General features: G+C 40.9%; 1 protein-coding gene across 13 annotated transcripts in view; it reads left to right on the top strand.

The window, feature by feature from the left end:
* Positions 1 to 25069, top strand: part of DNAH9 (dynein axonemal heavy chain 9) — a 319325-nt gene that overhangs the window by 193028 nt on the left and 101228 nt on the right. For all 13 annotated transcript variants that reach the window (XR_011423085.1, XR_011423083.1, XR_011423082.1 and 10 more), the window contains 4 exons: positions 8487 to 8629; positions 9007 to 9168; positions 9375 to 9608; positions 18457 to 18717. Coding sequence is in view for 8 of the 13 variants with exons in the window: in XM_070226565.1 (XP_070082666.1) it covers positions 8487 to 8629; positions 9007 to 9168; positions 9375 to 9608; positions 18457 to 18717 (800 nt within the window). In the remaining 5 variants the exon portion in view is untranslated. The remainder of the gene's footprint in view (positions 1 to 8486; positions 8630 to 9006; positions 9169 to 9374; positions 9609 to 18456; positions 18718 to 25069) is intronic.

Below are 25069 nucleotides of genomic sequence, written 5' to 3' on the forward strand. Positions count from 1 at the left end.
TGTCCATAGATGTGTGGGTTTACTTCTGGGCTCTCGATTCTGTTCCATTGATCTGTGTGTCTGTTTTTGTGCCAGTACCATGCTGTTTTGGTTACTATGGCTTTGTAGTATATTTTGAAATCAGGGAGTGTGATACCTCCAGCTTTGTTCTTTTTTCTCAGCATTCCTTTGGCTATTTGGGGCCCTCTGTTGTTCCACATAAAGTTTAGGATTCTTTGTTCTATTTCTGTGAAAAATGTCACTGTAACTTTGATAGGGATTTCATCGAATCTGTAGATTGCTTTAGGAACTATGGACATTTTAATGATGTTAATTATTCGAATCCAACAGCATGGAATATCTTTCCATTTCTTCATGTCTTCAATTTCTTTTGACAATGTCTTACAGATTTCAACATACAGATCTTTCGCCTCTTTGGTTAAGTTTATTCCTAGATATTTTATTCTTTTTGTTGCAATTGTAAATGGGATTGTATTCTTAATTTCTCTTTCTGCTACTTCGTAGTTAGTGCATAGAAAGACAACTGATATTTGTATGTTGATTTTATATCCTGCAACTTTATGGTATTCATTTATTATGTCTAAAAGTTTTTTGGTGGATTCTTTGGGGTTTTATATGTATCAAATCATGTCATCTGAGAACAGTGACAGTTTCACTTCTTCTTTTCCAGTTTGGATCCCTTTTATTTCTTTTTCTTGCATGATTGCTCACCTAGGACTTCTGATACTATGTTAAATAAGAGTGGTGACAGTGGGCATCCTTGTCTGGTTCCTGTTCTTAGAGGGGTAGCTTTCAGTTTTTCTCCATTGAGAATGATATTGTTGTGTGTTTGTCATGTATGGTCTTTATTATGTTGAGGTATTTTCATTCTATACCCGTTTTTTTCAGAGTGTTTATCAGATATGAATGCTGTATCTTGTCAAATGTTTTCTCTGCATCTATTGAGACAATGATGTGATTTTTATTCTTCATTTTGTTAACATAGTATATCATGTTGATCCATTTGTGGGTGTTGAACCATCCCTGCATCCCTGGAATAAATCCCGCTTGGTCATGGCGTATGATCTTTTTAATGTATTGTTTTATTCGATTTGCTAATATTTTGTTGAGGACTTTTGCATCGATCTTCATCAGTAATATTGGCCTATATTTTCTTTTCTTGTGTTGTCCTTGTCTGGTATTGGTGTCAGGGTAACGTTAACTTCATAGAATGAGTTAGGAAGCCTCCCTTCCTCTTCAATTTTTTGGAAGAGTTTGAGAAGGATAGGTATTAAGTCTTCTTTGAATGTTTGGTAGAATTCACCAGGGAAGCCATCTGGTCCTGGACTTTTATTTTTGGGGAAGTTTTTGATTGCCGTTTCAATCTCCTTACTGGTAATTGATCTATTCAAATTCTCTATTTCGTCTTCTTTTTGTTTTTTGTTTTAGAGATTGGCCCCAAGCTACATCTGTTGCCAATCTTTTGTTTCTTTCTTTCTTTTTCTCCCCAAAGCCCCCCAGTACACAGTTGTACATTCCAGTTGCAGGTCCTTCCAGCTCTGCCATGTGGGATGCCACCTTAGCATAGCTTGATGAGTGGTGCTAGGTACGCGTCCAGGATCTGAACTAGCGATCCCTTGGCCACCAAAGTGGAGTGTGCAAACCCAACCACTCGGCCATGGGCCAGCCCCTCTGTTTCTTCTCAATTCAGTTTTGGAAGGTTGTATGATTCTAAGAATTTATCTATTTCTTCTAGATTATCCGATTTGTTGGTGTATAGCTTTTCATAGTATTCTCTTATAATGTTTCTGAGGTGTTCATTGCAATTTTTCTTCTTTCATTTCTGATTTTATTTATTTAAGACTTCTCTCTTTTTTCTTGTTGAGTCTAGCTACAGATTTGTCAATTTTGTTTATCTTTTCAAAGAATGAGTTCTTCATTTCATTCATTTTGTCCTATTGTTTCTTTATTCTCCATTTCATTTATTTCTGCTCTGATTTTTATTATTTCCTTCCTTCTACTGATTGTGGACTTCGTTTGTTCTTCTTTTTCCAGTTCCTTTAGGTGCACTGTTAGATTGTTTATTCGGGATTTTTCTTGTTTGTTGAGGTAGGCCTGTATTGCTATGAACTTCCCTCTTAGAACTGCTTTTGCTGTGTCTCATACATTTTGGCATGTCATGTTTTCATTTTCATTTGTCTCCAGGTATTTTTTTAATTTCTGCTTTCATTTCTTCATTGACCCAATTGTTGTTCCATAGCATTTTGTTTAATCTCCACATATTTGTGGCATTTTTTATTTTCTTCCTGTAATTGATTTCTAGTTTCATACCATTGTGGTCAGAAAAGATGCTTGGTATTATTTCAATCTTCTTAAATTTATTGAGACTTGTTTTGTGGCCTAATATGTGATCTATCCTAGAGAATGTTCCATGTACATTTGAAAGGAATGTGTATTCTGTGGTTTTTGTATGGAATGTTCTGTGTATATCCGCTGATCCATTCTTCTGTATCATCTACTCTGCTATTGAGTCCCTCTAGTGATTTTTTTCATTTCCAGTATTGTGTTCTTCATTTCTGATTGGTTCTTTTTTATATTTTCCAATTCTTTGTTGAGGTTCTCACTGAGTTCATCCATTCTTCTCCCAAGATCAGTGAGCATCCTTATGACTCTTAGTTTGTACTGTTTGTCAGGTAGATTGTTTATCTCTGTTTTGTTTAGTTCTTTTTCTGGGGTTTTGTCCTGTTCTTTTACTTGGAATATATTCCTTTGTCTCCTCATTTTGCCTCTTTCTCTGTGCTTACATCTGTGTATTAGGTAGGTAGGCTACATCTCTCAATCTTAGAGAGGTGGCTTTATGTAAGAGATGCCTTATGAGGCCCAGCAGTGTGCTTCCATCTCATCACCAGTTCCAAGTGTTCCAGGAGTGTCCCCTGTCTGGGCTATGTGTCCTTCTATTGTGGTAGGGTTTCTCTTGCTGCAGGTGCCCAGGAAGGCTGGGCTGTCCCCCTGGCTGGCTGGTTGTAATGTTCAGGTGCGTGTGGATGCTATGGATCCTTCAGTCACTTTATTGGGCATGGGGAACCCCAGCAGAGTTGGCTGCAAGTCTAATAGCACATTCCTGTTGCAGTTTTTCTGTTGAGTAGGCTCCCAGCGTGACTGGTTGCTAGGCTCAGGGGCTTATAATTGCTTTAGGTCTCTGGCCTGCAAGGTTCTTGTCAGCTCTCTCAGGATTGCAACTGAGTGGGGCTGGCCCTAGGCATGGGAGCACCCAACTGTTTCAGGCTTTGGAAGGTGGGGCCAATCCCTCTGTAACTGTTTGAGAAGCACAAGTCTGCTGCAGCTGTCAGACCCCACCACCCACAGAGCCACACACCCTGTCAACACAGTCCTGCCCCGTGTGTATGCCCTGACCTACTGAAGTGGACCCACTTGCCCTACTGCAGAGGTCCCACACACTCCACCAATGCCCCACACACTCCACCTGCCCCTCACACATGCCCTGCCCCGCAGAGGTGGACCTACTCATCCAGCTGCAGAGGTTCCACTCACCCCACCTATGCGGGCACACAAGTTACCCAAGGGCTTGCTGTTGGGTGGGACCAGTCCCTAGGGCAGACTGCCTGTCCTGGCTGAACTGGATTAAATCCATGCTCTAGTGAGTGGGGGAACTAACAGGCCAGGGGAAGAATTTCAATGGCATCTGCCAACATCTGTGTCAGCACATCTGTACTAGGTCACAATAATGGCTGCCACCAATGTCTCAGTCCCTAGGGAGGTCTCACCTCTCACCCAGATGCACCCAGAGCCTATCAAGTGAGTCTCCTTTCACCAAAGGACTGTGCATCTTTCTTTCTGATAATTTTAGGTTGCTTTCCAAAATAGGTAAATTAGTGTGTGGGCCCTTTAAGAGCAGGCTCCTTTTCCCCTTATGTCTGATATCTTTTCTGGGGGTATTCCCCATTGTAGTTAGTAGCCAGTGAAGCCTGATATTATGACACTCGTTTCAGTTGTGCTGAGTCTCAAAGCTGCTTATAGTGGTAATGCTCTCCTGCTCAGATCCCCCGCTCTTCCAGGGAAGGCTGTGTACCTCAAGATTTCTCCTGGCCAGCCATGAAATGCTGTGGCTCAAAGGTGGCTCTTTTCTCTCCAGAAAAGAGTTTCTGCTGCGTCTACCTCAGTCAGCACTGTCCCTCGTTGCAGGGGTTCTTTTTATCCAGTTTTCAGTTCTCTCTCAGGGGTCATTGTTCCAAGAACAGTTGTAAATTTGTTGTGACTGTGGGAAGAGGTGAGTTCAGAGTCCACCTATGCTGCCATCTTGACACTGTCTTGGTTGCCTATTTATATAGTTTGCCCTTTGCTCTTGGGTTCTTTGTCATTTTCGTATGGATTTGTAAGAGTTCTTTGTATATTCTTGATACTAACTCTTTTTTCATTACGTGGGTTGTAAATATATTTTTGAAGTCTCCACCTGACTTTTGTCATGCTGATTTAGTTTAAATGTTGTAAAATGTGGCAGTCTTTTTCTAATGCTTTGTGCTGTTTATACTCTGTTTCAGAAATTTTGTCCTAACACCATAAAAATAATCTCCTGTATTTTATTTTATTCTATTTATTTATTTATTGGTCAAGAAGACTGGCCCTGAGCTAATATCTGTTGCTGATCTTCCTCTTTTTGCTTGAGGAAGATTGTCCCTGAGCTAACATCTGTGCCAATCTTCCCCTATTTTGTATGTGGGATACCACCACCCCATGGCCCAACCAGCGGTGTGTAGGTCCGTGCCAAGGATCCAAACCCGTGAACCCTGGGCCACCAAAGCAGAGCATGTGAACTTACCCATTACACCCCTGGGCCAGCCCCCGTATTTTATTTTCAAATTATTAATGTTTGCTTTTCATATTTGTGTCTTTAAGCTACCTGGAATGTATTTTTGTATAGTTTTCTAATTTTATTTTTTAATATTAATATTGATTATCCTAACATCACTTACTGATTAGTCTATCCCTTGTCTGCACACTGATTTTTTATATCAATTGCCTGTTTATATTGGATCTGTTTCTAGGTGTTTCACTCACTGTTCTATTTGTTTATGGTACCAATTTCACATTGTTTTAACTAACATAGCTTTACAAGAAGACTTGATTTCTGGTAGGGCAAATCCCTCCTTCTGGTTCTTCTTCACAAATATCATGGCCAATCTTTACCCTTTGCTCTTCCATATAAATTTTGAATATGCTTATCAAGATCAAAAGAGAAGTTCCTTTGATTTTTTTATTGGAATTCCATTTTTGTGATACTAGTAATACTGTCATCCACCCATGAACACAATATTTCTCTCCATTAATTTAGGGTTTTATTTATGCCCTTCAATAATATGTTATAGCTTTTACATCAAGATCTTTCACATCTTTTTATACATTTATTACTACCTGCCCTATAGTTTTTGTTGGTATTCTAAATAACTTTTAAAATAACGGGGTTTTTTGCTAACATACAGAAATGCCATTTTATTTCCCATATTGATTTTGTATCCGGCAAGCTTGTTGTTGAACAAGCTTATGAGTTCTGATTGTTTATGTATATATTCTCCTAGGTTTTCTATGTAGAAAATTAGATTTTGAACAGTAGCTTTATTCTTTCCTTAAATATCCTTCTACGCTTTATTTCTTTTCCTGGACTTTTTGCATAGTCTAGCACCTCCACATAATGTTGAATAGAAAATGTGAATAGCAGTCATGCTTGTCTTCTACCTGATTTGAAAGAGAGTCTTTTAGTATTTCACCGTTAGCTATGATGTTTGCTTTGGTTTTGCAATAGATATCTATTACACTTAAGAGATATCTCATTTATTCCTAGTTTGCTAACAAACTAAATTTTTAGAAATTTTATGCATGTATTTTGATAGTCATGTTTTACTTCTTTAGTCTATTAATGTAGTGAGCTATTTTAATAGATTTTTCTAATATTTAACCATCCTTGCGTTCCCAGGATAAATTCTACTTGGTTATCACATATTTATTTTTATACATTTAGTTAAGGCTTTTTAAAAATTGTATTCATCATATATTGCCTCATTAATACTGTAGTTTATCTAACTTTCAGGATTTTGCCAAACTGGTAGAAAATAATAATTAGGCATTGTTTTAAAGTACGTTTCTATCATTGTGAGTGAGGCTGAGTGTCTGTTCATATGTTTGCCAATGTGATTTGTACAAAGAAAAAGGTAAGCATAGTTTCAACGTACATTTCTGTTATTACGGGTGAGGCAAAGCATTTGTTCATATGTTTGAGACATTTTTATTTTCTGTACTGTGAACACTCTTTTCTTATCCTTCACCACATCTTTCTATTGAATTATGGAACTTTTCCTTTATTTGTAGAGAGTTTCTTTACATATTAAGGAGATTAGCTATTTAACTCTAATCTGAGTTAAACATATATATTTTTCTCCCTCCCCTCCTTTTTTTTGGTGAGGACATTTCAGTTCTACTCTTTTAGCAAATTTCATTGTACAATACAGTGTTATCAGCTATAATCACTATCTTATACATTAGATCTCAGACCTTATTCATCTTATAGTTGACAATCTGAACCCTTTTACCAACCTCTCTCTATTTTTCCCACCCCTCAGCTCTCTGTTTCTATGAGTTTGACTTTTTCTTTTAGATTCCACATATAAGTGATACCATGTAGCATTTGTCTTTCTTTGTCTGGCTTATTTCACTTAGCATAATACCCTATAGGTTCATCCATGTTGTTTCAAGTGACAAGATTTCCTTCCTTTTTAAGGGTGAATAATAATCCATTGGAGATATATTTACCATACGTTCTTGATCCACTCATCCATTAAGGGACACTTAGGTTGTTTTCAGACTTTGACTATTATGAATAATGCTGCAATGAACATAGGGGTGCGGATACCTCTTCAAGATGATGGTTTCACTTCTTTGGATATATACCCAGAAGTAGGATTGCTGGATCATATGGCACTTCTATTTTTAATTTCTTGAGGAGCCTCCATGCTGTTTTCCATAGTGGTTGTACCAGTTTATATTCCTACCAACAGTGCACCAAGGGTTCCCTTTTCTCCACATCCTCGCCAACACTTGTTATCTCTTGTCTTTTTGATAATAGCCATCCTAACAGGTGTGAGGTGCTATCTCACTGTGATTTTGACTTGCCTTTCCCTGATGATTAGTGATATTAAGCACCTTTTCATGTACCTATTGGCCACTTGCATATCTTTGGAAAAGTCATGTTTTCTTAAGTGATTCTTTAGCTTTTGTTGTTGTTGTTATACTTTGCCTATGATGCTTTCACCATGCAAAATTTTTTATTTTTATATAAAATGCATATTTTATATAAAATTTGTCAGTTTATATGTATCAAATTTATCTTTCTTTTAAAGCATATCTATTGAGTTATAGTTAGAAAGTCCTTCCCCACTCAGAGATTGTGAAAGTACTTCTCGGGGTCAGCCCTGTGGCTAAGTGATCAAGGTTGCACACTCCACTTTGGTGGCCAGTGTTGACTGATTCAGATCCAGGGTGCAGACCTACACACAGATCATCAAGCCATGCTGTGGTGACATCCCACATAGAAGAACTAGAAGGACTTACAACTAGGTTACACAACTATGTACTGGGTCTTTGGGAAGAAAAAAAAAGAGGAAGATTGGGAGCAGATGTTAGCTCAGGAGGAATCTTCCTCACCAAAAAGCATACCTTGAAAAAAAATTTTTTAAATACAAGAATCAGAATTAGATAACCCTGAAGGCTGTGCTAGACCAGGGTTTAGCAAACTTTAAAAAAGAAGAAAGGACTTCTCTCATTTTTTCTATCATTTTTATGGTTTTATTTTTTTGTAGTTAAATCATTGATCCATTTGTAATTTATCCTAGTGTACAGTGGAATATAAGGATCCAACCATAATTGGTTTTCAGATTTGAGTTTTCTTGATACCATGCATAGAGTAGTTCATCTTTTTCCCATTTATTTAACATGTCATACTTATCACATAATAAAATCTTTACCTGCTCTCTCTCTTTCTTTCTTCTTGAATAGAAAGCGATAGCTCCTTCTTCTTAAATATGAGGACTTACCCATATGTTTCTCATGGACCTTTTTACTCATGGTCTTGTAGCTGTTTTACATATGTTTTATTTTTTCTGCTAAATATTAAACTCCTTAGGAGCACAATTTCTACTAACAGTGGTTAATAAATAAATTCTCTAAGCAAAAGAAGAAAAGACAATTGAAAGCGCTGCGCTACCAACGCTGACCCAGGACAGGAGTGTTCCATACACCCTGTTCCATTCTTTAAAGTATCATTCCCCTGTGCTGGGTTCAGAGTAGTTATGGTGTCTGTCCAGGTTCACCAGCAAGAGTGGTGGAACATGGCCTAAAGAACAAAGGAGCCGTGTCCCAAGGTTGGATAACTTCTCGTGTCCAATTACATCATGCAGAGAGATGCCAAAGCTGCCCATTTGTGCTCCATGTCTTCCCAGGAGAGATCCCAGACCTCTACTCAGATGATGAAGTTGAGAGCATCATAAGCAATGTGAGGAATGAAGTCAAGAGCCAAGGTCTGATTGACAGCAGAGAGAACTGCTGGAAGTTCTTTGTAGATCGAGTCCGCCGACAACTGAAGGTATAGAAGGATTTGCTGCCCAGGGTAGGCAGGACCAGAGGTGGTTCACAAGAGCCCCTGCTGGTGTTTTGGACACAGCTGTCTTTATTGGTTGTCTTGGGAGTGGGTGTTGAGGGTGAAGTGCCCTTCTCAGCCTGAGCACCTTTGCAAGGATGCGCTTCTCATCTGCTTCATGGGCAATGGCTTCCATCTTCCTTCATGCAGTCCCAGCATTTTTAATTTCTTGGCTGGAAAGGCTGGCTAGTATTTACAGATTTTGTACATACATATTTTGTCTCTTTTGATGTGCTTCCCAATTTTCCAGGAAAAAGAGAATCCAAAGCTGTATCTGTCTCTCTTTAACCTTCCTGGTTCTCCTCACCCTTCTGACTTCTCAGGTGACTCTCTGTTTCTCCCCGGTGGGGAACAAGCTGAGGGTCCGTAGCAGGAAGTTCCCAGCCATTGTGAACTGCACGGCCATCGACTGGTTCCATGAGTGGCCTCAGCAGGCACTGGAGTCTGTCAGCCTCCGCTTCCTGCAGAACACGGACAGCATTGAGGTGAGAGGGAAAAGGAGACACTCCGCAAGATCCTCTTCACCTCGGGGTACAGAGAATTCCATGTCCACGATTTTAGGGTTAAAAATCTGGCTTGGATAGAGTTGTCGGAGCACAACTTCTCGTGTGGGGAAGCAATGAGCGGGGGTAGTCAGTCACTTCCAGTCTTCATGACAAGGTATCCTTTATTTCCTGCTCTTTGATTTTAGCCCACAGTCAAGCAGTCCATTAGCAAGTTCATGGCTTTTGTCCACACAAGTGTCAACCAAACCTCCCAGTCTTATCTGAGCAATGAGCAGCGCTACAACTACACAACTCCCAAATCCTTTCTGGAGTTCATCAGGCTCTACCAGAGCTTGTTGCGCAAGAATGGAAGAGAGCTCAAGTCCAAAATGGAGCGACTTGAGAATGGGCTGCTGAAGCTCCATAGCACCTCTGCCCAGGTGAGTAACACCCTTTCACTCTCTCCTGCCTGCGGGGCACTGAGAGGGAGTGGGAGCAGCCCCTTTCCAGAGAACTAGGGGGATCACAATCAAGGTCCGGGGATCACTTATGGTTTTCCAGAGGCCCCGGTGCCATCAGAAACAGTGCCAAAAGTTAGGGCTGAGCTCTCCCAGCAGAAGTGCGCTCTCAGCTTCAGGTCTGGTCTGCTTCCTCTCACTGATGTTGGAAACCCTTGACACTCCTCTTCTCTTTTCCTCTTTACCATCTCCTTTTCCACTACTTTCCTTTCCTTTCCAGTCCGCCTTCCTTCCATCTTCAAAACCAAAAGAGATGAATGGTTGAGAGAAATGGATGCAGGGTTACAGCAATTTTCTTTTGTTTCTTTTGTCTTTCTGTATTATCTGTCAAAGAGCCCTAGAACCTAATTTCTTAAACAAATCCTGTCTCATTTCATGCTTTTGCCCATGTTCCTAAGTGGTTGACCATCAAAAGAAGGCCCCTGTCATCCTGTCCTTGTCATATTTTCTACTTACTCTTCCAAATAGAATGAGTTTATTTCAGTCAACTTACTATTCTTCCCTTGAGAATTGGGGACAACTCTAGCACCTTCTCTACCCTTGCTCATGCCCATCAAACATTGCTAGTCCCTTGATGGCCTCTTTTTGTACCCTGTTTACCAGCAGCACAGCCAGCCTCTCACTAAGGTGGTGAAATTTCATGCATTTGCACAGTTTAACTAAAACTGTCATCAATTTAATTCTTGGACATCACGTGCTCCTGTAGATATCTAACCTTTCATTTACTGTCATTTTCTCAGAACTTTGCCTTTGGAATCGCTCTGTTGAACTTCCTTCCTCTGACTTGTCCTTTCTCCTCACTTCAGTTGCTTGATTCATAGATGTAATCTGTCTAGAGGATTTCAGTTCATTTACTGGGATGCAGTGGGCACTTGCAATCTATACACATAGAGTTTCTTCTGCTCAGGAAATTTTTCTTCTATTATCTGGTTTTGTTCATCTGGTCTGGCTTCTCCTCCAGGAGCAATGATTAGTGGATGGGTTCCTTGTGCCCCATATCTATTATGTTCTCACTCATTGTTTTCATCCCTTTGGCCTTTTTTGCTACGTTCTAGGAGAGCTTTTCAAGTTTATCCTCAGCAGTACTAATCTCCTAGTGCGTAATATTGCTTCTGCTTCTTATGCTTCCAATGAAGACTTTAATTCTGCTATTACATTTTTAATATCCTAATCATCCTTCCTCATCTCATCCTTTTCCCTTTCCAACACATCCTTTCGTATTTTTATTTCAGCCTGTTTTTCTACAACTATGCACAGAAACCATTCTACTGATGATGCCAAACAGCTTTCTCCATGTTTTTTCTAGATGCTATAATGGGTCATTTTCAGAGCTGTGTTCTCCTTCTTAGTCTTCTAGATGTCAGTCCTTTTCTTGTTCTGTATTTATATAAAGACTTTTTTTTTCTTTATTATTTACCTTCAGACATGGTAAGATCTGTTCAAACTCAATGTTTGTCAACAAATGGCATGTAACCATTATTTTGTGATGCTGCTCTCTTTCCATTTGTGTCATGACCAAAATCCCTTCTTAGAGCTACAGTTCAGGGCAGGTTGAGGTGCACAGATCCAAGTCCAGGTCCTAGCAGTTTACCTGGTATACACCTTTGTTGTAGAAAAGTAGCATCTTCTCTCCCAATCACTTTCTAGTTCTCTCAATCTCTGAGTTTCTAGAAAACAGCATAAGATAGAATCCCAGAATGCAGTACTACCAGATTTTTTTTGACATCTTCCACCTCTTCCTCTTCCTGTCTCCCCCCACCTACGGTACCCTGAGAACGTTCTGTACCCCAACCAACCCCTGGTCTATCTCCTACCCACTTATCCTCTGGGAATTGCTGGTCAGTCTGTGTAGAGGACATTTGCTGGGGAGCAAGCAATGGGAAAGGTACTCTGGCACTCCCACAGAGCAGCACCCAGTGTTCTATGTTGTACAGACTCTGGGCCTTTGAGCAGACAATGAAGAAAGCATAGATGTCTATTTTCCTGTTTGAGGTGATCTCTATTTAACAAGGAGAAGCCTGGTTATACCATTAGTAAATCCCGCTCTGTCTGCATGTAGTTAATGGAGAATCCTCTCAAGTCCTAACATCAGTTTCACTTTCTTCTTCTTTATTTTCTGCTTCAGTGAATAAATACTTCTATCTACCCAGTTACCCAGGCTAGAAGCTGGGCCTTATCTTAGACTCCTCCCCTTCCCTCACCTCCCGTATTTAAGCATCAACAAATTCTATAAGTTTTCTAAATATCTGTCATAGGTACCCCTCTTACTGTAATTCTCTTTTCAATGTCTTAGTTTAGATACTTCTCACCTGGATTACTTCAATAAATTGAGCTCTCCAATCTCTCCCCCATCCCAAACCTGCTTCACCTGTCTCACATCACCCATCAGGCCAAAATCCCTGGGGTCATCCTTGGCTCTTCTCATTCCTCTCTTTGTCTCACAACCTACAGCCAGTCCATCAGAAAATCACTATTGGCTCTAACTTCAGATATGCTCAGAATCCCACCACTTTGCACCTCCTACACTGCTACTACTCTACTCTGAGCCACTGACATCTTTTACCTGGATATCCACAATACCATTCTAACTAATTTGTCTGCCTCTACTTTGGCCCCTCTATAGTCTAGCATCAACTGAGCAGACAGAGCGACCAGTTTAAAACATAAATCAGATCATGTCCCTTTTTTGCTCAAAACTCTGAGATAACCCCTATTTCCTGCAGTACAGTGGCTTCCAATTTCCTTCCCAGCCCTGCTCCATTAACTCTCAGACCTCATCTCCTATACCCATCCCTGGGACACTCCTCTCCATCCACGCTGCTTCTTTGCTCTTTCCTCAGACACACCAGGCCTTTGCATTGGCTTTTCTGTCTACCTGGGATGTTCTTCCCTCTTATATCCATGGCTCACTCCCTCATCTCCTTCAATTCTTTGCTCAAATTCACCTTCACAATGAATCCTGCCCTGATGACCCCATTTTAAATTGCAACCCCACACCACTCCTGACCCCCTTGTTCTGCTCTACTTTATCTTTTTCCATAGCACTTACCCTTGTCTAACATATTACATAATTTACTTATGATTATTTCTTGCTGTCTATTTCCATCTGTTGGTTCCAAGCTCTTTAAGGATAGGAATCTTTGTCTCTTTTGTTCGCTGTTGTATCCCCAGTGCCTAAAACAGTGCCTGGACAGAGTGAACACTCACTAAATATTTGTTGAATTAATGAATTAATGAATTAATAGCATTCTATTTAGTCTCCTTGACTGTACTCTGACAAGCTATTAGACCAGCTCTATCCAATAGAAATACGCTGCAAGTCATGCATGCAAATTACATTTTCTAGTAGCTGCATCAAAAAAAGTAAAATGAAGCAAGTGAATTTTATTTATTAATATATTTTAACTGTATATAATTTTATGATATATTCTATTTAACCCAATATATCCAAAATATTATCATTGTGACATTTATTCAATGTAAAATAGTTATTAATGAAACATTTTCCATTTTTTTCCTACCAGGCTTCAAAAACTAGTGTGTATCATTATACCTCCAGCACATCTCAGTGGGAACATGCCACATTCTAAGTGCTCCTTAACCACATGTGACTAGTGGCTACCAAACCAGACAGCACAGCTCTGGCCCAACCTCTGTCCTGCTCTTAGACTGATATTTGCTCAAACCACAAGTCTGAGTATTCTCTTTAATAGGTCTTAATGATTTAGACATTGCAGTTCAGATTCTTTGAACTTTTCTGGAACTTTTTAAATTGTACCCTTGCATATTGCTCCACTCTTTTCTTCCTCTAGTCTACCACAACGTGCCCTGAAGTCCAACAGCACTGAGTCCCCCAAGACTCCACAACTAATTGACATCTCTGTGCCTTCACCTGTGGTCCCACCTTGGCAGCTTTTCATTGTCGAGACCTAAACACTTTGCTACTCCCCTGCCCAGAAGCCTTTCTAAGTCCTGAACAGTTATGTATTCCCTTCTCTGTGGTTCCATCCTTGAATTTCGTTTCTTCTCTTGAGCATATCATGTCATACTGTTATCTGTACTTCAGGGCAGAAACCAGGATTCCTTGGCATGTGGTAGGTATTCTATAAATGGATAGATCGATAGATGATAGATGGGTAGGCAAATAAACAAATGAACTAGTTCTAAAATTACCTACACGCTCAGAGTTGGGGGCAACAATGGGTCTTGGCCATACTGTGTACGTGGTGTATATTCCATACTTATTGATGGTTATAATGATGATTCTTCTTGTTAAAATGGTGTCTGTGGTTCCTAATTCTGATATAAACTCTGCAGCTGGAATTGTCCCTTTGGTAGAAAAGGACTGAAGCACATCATTATAATCTTGGTATAAGGGTGACATATTGAATGATGTTGCATCACTGTCCCACCACCGAGTTATGACAGCTTTTGGTGTACATAATCTGGCAGGAATAGGCTAAATGAATCTCACAGCTCCGTCTCAGGCTCCAAATTTATTTAGCCATCACAGTAGCATTAAAAGTAGTGATGATCATGGTAATAATGACAATAATTAACAATTGTATGGTAATGTAGAGTTTATAAATGTTAGATTTATCATTTCATGCTTAGACTCAGCTGGTCATAAAAGTGCTTTATTTTCCTCTAATTGAATTAAACTTAGCTCTGGATCCGTCTTTTTCACTTAAGAACAGAAAGTTCTTAATCTTATATTTCAGATTGACTCAGTCACTTCAGGATGAAAACTCAGTCTTTGGAGGGCTGTCAGTTCAGAGTGCTAACTCTATCTCTGGGCTGTTTCCCTCCGAAGAATCTTGTCCTCCTTGTCTCTGTGGTGTTGCGTTTCTGGAGCCAACTGATGAAACATCATAGTGTAGTCCTCCAGTTCTCCTTGGCTCTGATGACAGTGACTGGTCCCGCTGGGTCTTTAGGTGGCATCTTCTGTCTTCGCTTCAGCTTCAGCTGAAGACTTTGCACTTTGTATAACGTGTGTTCTCTCTCTTGACACAGTCAGAGCCCCCAGCCCTGACTTGGGTCTCACTTTGTCTCCCCCTGACATCCTCAGAACCGACAGTCACCCTTGCTTCTGTATCTACCACAGATGTATTTATGAGGAAGAGGGGCTGAGGGTTGAAGAAATGTTCATAAACATTTCCCTGCATATAGGATTTAATCCACAAGTCTGTCAATCTGGAAACTTTTAAATCCAATTTATTTTAGGGTTTCAAATAATCTCAGGCCACCAAACTTAAGTGAAGTTGACAGTTAATAATTTCCGATGATTATTCATCAGGACTGTTTTGGTTGCAAGTAAAGAAAACTAACTCATTCACCTAGCAAGAAGGAAAAAACAAGAATGGAAAGAAGGAAAAGACAGGAGGGAATGGAGGGGGAAAAAGAAGGAGGGGAAGGGAGGGAAGAGGAGGGGAGAGGATAGGAAGGGACAGCAGAGGGGAGGGGAAGGGGAGGGGGAAGGCAAAGGGAGGGGAGGGGAAAAGAGGAGAGAAAATTCTGAGATTACATGATATATCTATCAGGACCTTTTTGACGGCAACTAATCAAAATCCAACTAAAGTAGGTTTAGGCAAACAGCAAAACAAAATAAAAGGAAATGAACTGATTCATATGACTGAAAAGTAAGGGATAGAGCTTAATTTGGACAGCGCTGCAGCTAGACACTCCCTAGATATCCTTGTTCAGGCAGGCCACCCCCATGGCCCTGACAACCTCAGACTTGTATTCTGTCTGCTTTGCAACCCCAGCATAAAAAAAGAGTGCCTCTTTTCCAGTATTTTTGGCCAAGTCTCTGCATGAATGCACAATGGCTCTGATTGGCCTCTTCGAGTCATTGGTTTGCCTATAGTTGGACCAATCTCTTTGACTTGGACATTCTCACTGGCCAGGCCAGGATCAAATGCGACCACTGGAGTCAGCCTCACCCAAACTACAAGGACTTGGGAAGGGGGAGTCCTCCAAAGGAAAATCAAACTATGTTACCAGAACAGGAATGAAAACTTGCTGATAGGCAAGCAAACATAACAGATGGCTATAGATGGGAAACGTCTATATCTAAGAGGAAAGCCTGCTTGCAGTCCAAATTCATATCAGAAAGTGTTGGGTGACTCTATGGAATCAGAACTAAGAAGGAGGATATCCCTGGGCCTCCAGCCCTCAGTGGAGGGTTTTTTGCTATTGATTATCCTGGGTTCCCTCTTCTTCTTCTGGAGCTCTAGGGGGAAGTTCCTGGGAGTCTTGTCCTCGCTGTTTAGCATCATGTGCCTGGTCCTTGAAGAAGGAAGTGTCTCCCGCCACCATCCTGTCATCACTTCACTCAGTCAACATCCCCCCACTTATCACACGTGGTCAGTATTCATGGGGCCAGCAAGACTGCGGGACAGGGTCTCTCCAGTGTTTGTGGCACTCTCCCTCTTAATCTTCCTCTCCAGGTGTGGGGAGTGTCTAAATTAAAAGAGATCCAGAATGTGGCCCGAATTCTTTGACTAAGGGAAAAAGAGAAGAGGACAATTTAAAATAACCATATTTCAATTTCCGGTTCTATTGCAGAAGAGCCATAAAATGGACCTGAGTCAGGCCTTCTCTCTAGCTTTGTGGGAGCAGCCTAATTCTGACTGGCGAGACCCTCGTGTTGCTCCATGTCACAGCTTAAGAGCTATAAAGCTCCCATTCACAGTGCTGGTGATTATGTACCTTGGGCCTGAGGTCATAAGCCATATCTGCAATCAATAAAACAAACAACAATAACAACAACAAAGAAAAACCACTTCAATTTTCTCAAATCTCCCAAGATTTAAAAAGGAACAAAAACTTACTGGTGTGTTTGCTGACTGGAGTGATTATGTGGCTCAGTCATTTTGATTTACAATTGCATCTTTGTCCTTGTAGAAATAACTCTCTGCAGCTGAACAACGGGAGATGGAAATGGATTAACCTTCCACCATGGGGATATAAGACGCATTCTAGGGAGCAGGCCTCCATCTGAGGTTATGGCAAAGTCTCCAGTTTCTATGAATACACAAAATTAAAGAGCATTCTTTTTTTTTCCCCCCTTTCCTTTTCTTTCCTTTTGATCTACCATGAAAAGGAAATTATCAGCAACATCTAAGCCTCTGTTTTATTTTTCCCCTTATGCATTTTGCATCATAAAGCATTTGAATCTGTTTGACGTGTTCCAGGAGCTCTGAAGTAATCTTTGGTTGTTGCGTGAAATAGACTGCGGAAAAATGAGGGACAAGAGGTCATTCTGGAATGTAAAGTTTATGGGCCATATTGCAAATGTAAATGGCTTTTTTATTTTCCAGAAATAAATAGATCTGAGTCTTCTCTTTGCGTGTGAAAGGGCCATAAGACTAGACCAGTGATTCTCAAACCCAGGCGGGCATCAGAATCCCCCAGAGGGTCTGTTAAAACACAGATTGCCAGGCCCCACCTCCAGAATTTCTGATTCAGTAGGTCTGGAGTGGGCCTGAGAATGTGCATTTCCAACAAGTACCCTGATGATGCTGATGCTGCAGTCCAGGGACCACACTCTGAGAACCGCCACACGCTACTGAATCGACTATACATAGCAAACCATTCCTCCCTCTCCAGCTCATCAGAGAAATAAACAATTTCCTAGGTGCTGATATTCCCATGACTTCATTACTGCCTGCAAAATGCATATGAATATGGAGGCTGGATGGGGAACCCAGCTAGTCTCAACCATTGGATTTCTAGCTGTTCCACTTCAACCATGTCATCTATTTCTTGTAAGGATCATGGAAATAAATGAAGACCAACCAAATGAGAACGAGCAAAAGCTCTTTATCCAGAGCTTGCCCTAGCAAGAGAGTCAGCCACCATCACCTGTGTCTTGGCAAAGACACAAAGGCAGGCAGAGGAGTAGGAGGGCTTTCCAGTGGGAAGAAAGGAGAGGCCTCAGTGTACCCTGATGGAGACTGTTGGCCTGGGGAAGCCAGAGGTGGGCTGACTAGAAGAAGGGCATCCTGTGTGATCCTTAGGGGTACATGTTTGGCTTTCTCTAGTTGGTCCTAAGTTGGAAGCAGAGACAAAAAGTAAAGAAGTTCTCAGTTATTAATCAAGTCCTGGCCATTTGGGACCAATTGTTACAGAAGTTATTGTTTGTCTTTCTAGATTGTTAGCTAGACAGGAGTCTGACTTCCTATAAGTCTGACCTACAACAGGCTGGCTTCCTGAGCTGGTTATTATAGATAATGGATTGGTTCCCGGGCAAGTTGTTTGCTGCAGATTGTGAGTCAGAATTCCACTTTTATATATGGCCTGGCCATTGTCTGTTCCTATATTCAGTTTCTCAGGATGCACAATAGACCCTCCCTTTTTTCAGCTTGCTAAATCCTTGGTACACTCCACATTGACCAATTTCAATTAAATAATGACTTATTTTTTAATGGCCTACTATATGTGAAGTGTTATGTTAGGCACATGAAGTTTTATAAGACATAGGCACCAATGTCAGGGAGAAGGAGCCAAAGTCATTTGGGCATCAAGGGAAAGAAAGGTCAAGGCATGTGTTGCTTAGAATCTTCTACCACATTTACTGGAGAGGAGAGAAGAAGGAGTTCAGTGTTCCTTTCCTTTCCCAGGTCAGGGAGCTTGGTCCAAGCAGAGAGCTTAGCCTTTGCACCTTCACATCAAGAGTTGGCATTCTTTTCTGCTCTGCAGGTCAGATCCCCAGGGCCATGTCCAAAGTCCCACTACTCTTGGTAAGCCTGGTGCTTCTCTCCTACAGGTGGATGATCTGAAAGCCAAACTGGCCACCCAGGAAGTGGAGCTAAAGCAGAAGAATGAAGATGCAGACAAGCTGATTCAGGTGGTGGGCATAGAGACAGACAAAGTGAGCAGAGAGAAAGCCATCGCAGATGAGGAGGAGCAGAAGGTGGCCCTCATCATGCTGGAGGTGAAGCAGAAGCAGAAGGACTGTGAGGAAGACCTGGCCAAAGCAGAGCCAGCGCTCACGGCAGCCCAGGCAGCTCTCAACACCCTCAACAAGGTAGGAGGAGTCTCTGCGTGCCTGCTTGTCCCTCAGGGGCAGGAACAGACTCCTCCTCTGACCCAAAGACAACTAGGTACCCTGGTGTTCCAAAGAGATACAAGGGCAAAGATGGAAGGGCATAGGGTGGGCTCCAGCTGCCACTGATTTATTCATTAAGCACACAAATATTTTTTTAAACTATCTGCCAGGCTCCACGAGCTACCAATGAAATCCCAGAGACATGAGTCCAAACCAGTCAGGACAGGAGAGGCCAACTGGCCCAGCCTCCTCACTTCACAGATGATAAAGCCAGGGCCCAGAGAGGAGAACTGACTTGCCCGAGTCACAGACCTCAGTATCAGAACTGGACTTAAACTCACATCTTCAGGATCCAACCCACAGATCTGGCTTATACATCCCATGGTCATTTTACCCATTAGGTACTATAGGACATGTGAGCTTTTTAAAGCCATATAAAAATGTTTAAGATAGAAGATTAAAATAAGGTGTTGCCTCAAAAATATGGGGAAAAAATCTGCATAGTCAAAATTAGCAAGTATTCAATTGAGTGGCAACAACGTGTAATTTTTTGTCAACTAAATTCAGCTCACATACATAACCATTTGGTGGAACAAACATGACTCTTGAGATGTAGCCATAAGGTGATTTTATTTGGGTTCCTTTTAAATTTATTCCATGCATTGGGGAGAATACGATTAGTTACTTCTATCATTTTTCACAATTAACCTTCTTTCCCATTTGGGTAACTATGGCTGAGGGGCACAGGAAGGAAGGAGGAAAAAGGGGCAGGCAGCCTCATGTCATCAGGAGATACCATCAGAAAGAGACTGAAAAGCTGACCCTTTCTCCATTGGGATGCCCCCATAGGCTCTTTGGAGACCCTCCACCAGTCATTGGGATCTCTCCCCTGCAGGTTGCCTTCTCCTCCTTCTCCTGAGAGTCTAGCAATTTGCTTGCCCCTTCACATAGCCCACTTGGTCAAGGGCTAAGGCAACTTATCCAGCTCTGCCATGCAAGCAGCTCATCTCTGATCCGTGGGAGACTCCTGTGTCTTCTTTCCCCAAACACACTTTGAGAGTGTTGACCACTCTCTCTACTTCACTATCAGAGGCTCACCCACTATTCTCACACTCTAGATTCCTGGGGTGTAAGTTAGACCGCAGTCCACTGTGTTGCTTAAAGTACAGGGGAAATATTTAAGCTCTCTGAGTGGTCTCCTTAGGGCCCCTCCTTCTACACTTGATGTGAAAGGTGCAGATGCCCTTTCCTCCCTTAAAGGCAGAGTGGGCGAGACTCACCAACAATTCTTGCTAAAAATTCCCTCTTGATCTTCACCTTGCTGACTCTTTTATACCCTCAATGCAGGTGAAGGGTCTAAGAGTCAAAACAGTGGTCTTCTGGAACCTTGTTTTATTAGTTTTGTGTAGCCATCTCACAGCTCACTTTGGAAGGTAGCGTCAGTTGGCTTAGGGCCTCAGCAAATCTGAAACCAAACTAGGAAGATTGTAAAATTCTGTTGCATATAGTTATATACAAGTTGTATTTAATGGGAGATGTGAATGCATTTTAGCACTTTTTATGACGTAGGGTGGGGGTTCCCTAAAAGTAAGGGTGCCTAGGGCCTATAAAGGCCTCAAATGGGCCTCTACCCTACGTCAACAGAAAATTTAAGATTTCTCCACTAACAACTTTTGAGTATTGTCAGGTAGACCAGCATTGGAGGTGCAGCCCAATTATGCCACCACTTCTTGGCCTGAACCTTTTCATACAGCCAGGCCAGGCTTCTCTCTGACCCCTTGCAGTGGCGTCCACTTCAACCTCTATAGGCCCTTGATTAGACTCTACTACCCCTCCCCCACCTATCATTTAAGACCCCATCTTCTTTCCTCTCATTCTGCCTAAATCCTACCCATACTTCAAAATCAAACTTACATTCTAGATCAATCTCTCCCTTTTCTGATTTCCAGACCACAAAGATGGACCACTTTATTTATGCACTCACATGTAGTGGTCACTGATCACTTCTTGCCAAGAAGACTGATGTCTTTCATAAGATCTCTTGACACAGGGGTTATATTTTCTAAGATGAGCTGAGTCCAAACACTGGCCGAACTATTTACTGTGTGTGGCCCTGGGAACGATTTTACCTTCTCTGAGCCTCCCTTTCCTCTTCTGTAAAACAGAGGTAATAGTTGTGTAGTCCCCTTAGGTTGCTATAAGAATTAAATGAGATAATGAATGAAAAGTACCTAACAGATGGCAGTTACTCAGTAAATGTTTGTTGTTGTTGTTGATGTCATTAAAACCAGCATTATCTCTTCTGTTTCCACAAACCTGGAAACGACATGAATACCCATAAATACTTTTGGTTAATTTGTTGGCTGGTTAGTTAGTTGATTGATTATTGGTAGAAATAAACATATAAAGTTGTAACTCACGGAAGTGATGGGATAGGATTCTGAAAATGGCACTGGATCTGAAGTCTAGATATCTCTGCCACAAAGGAAGTGAAACCCATTTTTAATGAGTGCCTACTATGTGCCAGTCAATATGACAGGTGCTTTCTTCTGACTGGCTGTGTAGCCTGGCATAAGTCACTAACATTCTTGATCCCTCAGTACCTTTTCTCTATTATATACAAAGGGGCAGAATAGGAATTAATGGGCTCTTTATCTCACACTCCATCCTAGCTACAAGGAAATTCTACCTTCAAAATATACCCAGAATTCAAATGCTATAACATTTCTACTGCTACCACTCTGGTTCAAGCCACCATCCTCTCTTTCCTGGACTTTTACAATAGCCTGTCCATGGCCTCCCTGCTTACACCCTTGCTATGATGATGCTTTTGCCCACTACAGCAGTCTAGGTGATCTCTTTAAAACAGCAGTTTGACCACGTCATCCTTCTGTTCAGAATCTTCATTGGCTTCCCATCATATTCAGAATAAAATCCAAAGTTGTCACCATGGCCTACACCCACACTCACCTTGCTACATCTCAGACACTCCCAGCACAATCCCACCCCAGGGCCTTTGAACGAGAAATTGCCTCTGTGTGAAATTTTCTCCTCCCAAATGTCCCCATGGTTCCCTCCCTTTCTTCTTTCAGATGTTTGCCTAAAAGTTACCTTATCAGAAAACAAATAATAAAAGTATTTCTTAATTTCAGAAAAAAACTAAGGTATACAAGAAAGAAAACATAACCCAAGGTAAACAGGATTTATAATCCTAATCACATACATACTGAACATTATGTTAACTAAAATTTCAATATAACTGTAATGGGAGAAGGACCATTAGGAGGGAAAGTAGGGCAGTAAAAATGACAAAATAATCCCACTCTGCAATAGGAAGTCACTTGGCAGCATCTAAAATAAAAAACATAGCAGCATAAGCATGTTCTGTATCAATAAGGAGTGAAATCCAGAGGCAGTGATGGAAGAACTGTAAGCAGTGGCCTCTGGAGAGCTGGAGTTAGAGTGTGGTGGGCATGTGTTTGGTCCTCAGCCTTGTAGCTCTATTGGAGTTTGTAAACTCTCTGCGTGTATTACATTATCAGAAATAAAAATTTTCCATTTGCTATGGCTTGAGAGCACAGAAATGGGCATAGCTAACTGCCTGGCCAGGTAGGAACTAGAGAAGAGAAAGCCCATGAAGCAAGCATGGCAAGGATGAGCATTTTACTAGAGGGAGAAGGAGGTAGAAAAGACTACCCCAGAATGGAGCAATGTTTGCTCAGACATGGACACATGAAAGGGTGTGGTGTGTCTGAGCCATGGGTGCACGAGTGGGCGCCTCAGAAGCTGATGTGACAAGTCTCGAAAGGTGGGTTGAGCAAGATCATTAACCCTCCTGTGGCATCACTAAGAGGTTAACTGTGGACTGGTGTTTAATGGGTCTCAAACAGCATTTTTTTCATTGAAATATAATTGACATATAACATTATCTTAGTTTCAAGTGTACATCATATTGATTTGATCTGTGTACGTATTGCGAAATGAGTACCACAAGTCTAGTTAACATCCTTCACCACATAGAGCTACAATTTCTTTGCTTGTGATGAGAACGTTTGAGATTTACTCTCTTAGTAACTTTCAAATATACAATACAGTATTATTAACTATAGTCACCATGCTGTACATTACATCCCCACGACATATTTATCTTATAACTGAAAGATTGTACCTTTTGACACCCCTCACTCATTTCGTGCACCCCCTACACTGCGCCTGATGAAATAGATGAATCAGACTGTGCCCCATAGAATAAGGGAAGTATTGCTCCCAGAACCAGAGGACCCTTGGACTGTCTTCAAACCCCTCTGCATTCAGGGGACCCTAGTATTTAAGGACCACTTCCTTGTTTCCTCATCGTTTTCAAAGTTAACAATAAATCTTTACTTAATACACAAAGAACACTTGTAAATCAGAGCTTGGTAGTAAGTGTCTGTGCATTTTAAGTCTCTGCTTTGGCAGTTTTATTTCACTTTTATAGCTAAACTGAAATAAATCCGATATAGCTTTTCCTGCCTTGGTTGAGGAATAGTTTTGCTTGCAATTTCATGGCTTTTTTTTCCTACAAAGTTATTTGGAATTTTCTGTTTATTTCCTATTCATTTTTTACAGTGAATTTATTTTTTTTATTATACAAATAACATAATGGCATTTTCATTGTTAAAAATAACTCAACTAGTATAGAACATACAGGGTAAAATATAAAGTCCCCTCAGCCCCGGGTCTGTCCCAAGAGAGAATTCCTGTAATAATTTTGTGTGTATCTATTCCAAGCAATTTTTCTATGCATTTATATTTGTACAAATGCACATATAAAATGTATCATATTTTAAATATAAGTGGATAATGCCAACTTACTTTCTCTCAAGCAACGCGACTATTTCACCCCAGTACATACAGTGAAACCATATTTATTTAATGGTTCATAGAGTTCTGTGCTATAATCATACTCTATTTTCTTTAGCTACTTATCTATTGTTGAGTGTTTAATTTTCTTTTCTCCTAATACAGATATTCTTGTGCACACATCTTTATTGCATATGTGCAAATATTTCTCTGTGCCAAATACGAGGTACCGTTGTCTGATAGAGCAACATGGCGGCTGAGTTAGGCCCTTCTCCATCACAAAGATTCTTGTTCTACTCTTTGGGACTCATGAATTTTACTTCATTTGGCAAAAGTGACTTTGTAGAAGTGATTCAGTTAAGCATCTTGACATGGGGAGATTATCCTGGTGGGCCTTAAATGTGCTCACAATTGTCCTTAGAAAAGAGAGACAAGAAGGTCAAAAAAAGAAGGTGATGTGATGACGGAAGCCCAAGGGGGGAAAATGCTGCTGTATATGTATTTATAATGAAACACACCAAGATATAACTAATGTTTATCTCTTGGTAGTAAAATTATGAGTTCTTCTTGTTTTCATCTTTACTTTTGCTAAAATCTCATAATAAATATTTATTCTTTTAACGAAAGGACAATATAGTGTTGCCTTATAAAACAGTTAACAATAAGAAAGAAACGAAACTGTAAAAAACCTTGAAAAATTATCATAAGTTCAGATCAGTTTTAATATATGTGAAAGACCCTTCTAAACATAAAAACAAAGGATGATATCACCTGGAAAAGGATTATTAACTTTGGCTACATAAAAGCTAAATCTCTATATATCACAGGATATCATAAACAAATTTTTTAAATTTGAAAAGAAAAGAGTTAATATTTTTAGTATATAGAGAGCTTTCATAAATTGTGCTGGAAATCTACCATTTGTCTCCCTCCCTGCCCATTTATTCTTTGCCCTTCCCTGCTCTGTTTTTCCATGATGTGGGAGACTGACTTGCATCTATTGCATCAAAGGTCCTCACTAGCCCTCTGGCTTCCAGTCACCTTTGCCAAGATGAGCGCCAGCAAGGGACTGGAAGGAGGGAGAGAGCAAGATCAAGGTGTTCATTCCTTTGGCCCCATCCTGCCCTCAGGTGAAGATGATACCTCCTGTCAGGTTCGCTCTCCGCAGGATTCTCTCTCTCACTCTCTCTCTCTCTCTCTGTCTTTCTCTCACTTTTTCTCCAGATTCTGCTAACCACATCTTCCTCTTGTCCCTTCAGGCCCAGGGATGGAAATGGAGCCACCCCAGCTCCACCCCGCCTAACATTCCTAGCCCATGGTAACACACTATCTCTTAGGTTTCTTCAAGCCACACTTTTAGGAATAGTTCCTTGAGTTAGCTCTCCTCACGTTCGCCAGTGTGTTGTATCATCTTCTTGCCTGCAGGGATGCTGACTAATACAGCAATCAAAAAGAAAAAGACAAATGGCCCAGTAGAAATGTAGGCAAA

The sequence above is a fragment of the Equus caballus genome, chromosome 11 (assembly GCF_041296265.1).
Source record: "Equus caballus isolate H_3958 breed thoroughbred chromosome 11, TB-T2T, whole genome shotgun sequence".
Lineage (NCBI taxonomy): Eukaryota > Metazoa > Chordata > Mammalia > Perissodactyla > Equidae > Equus > Equus caballus.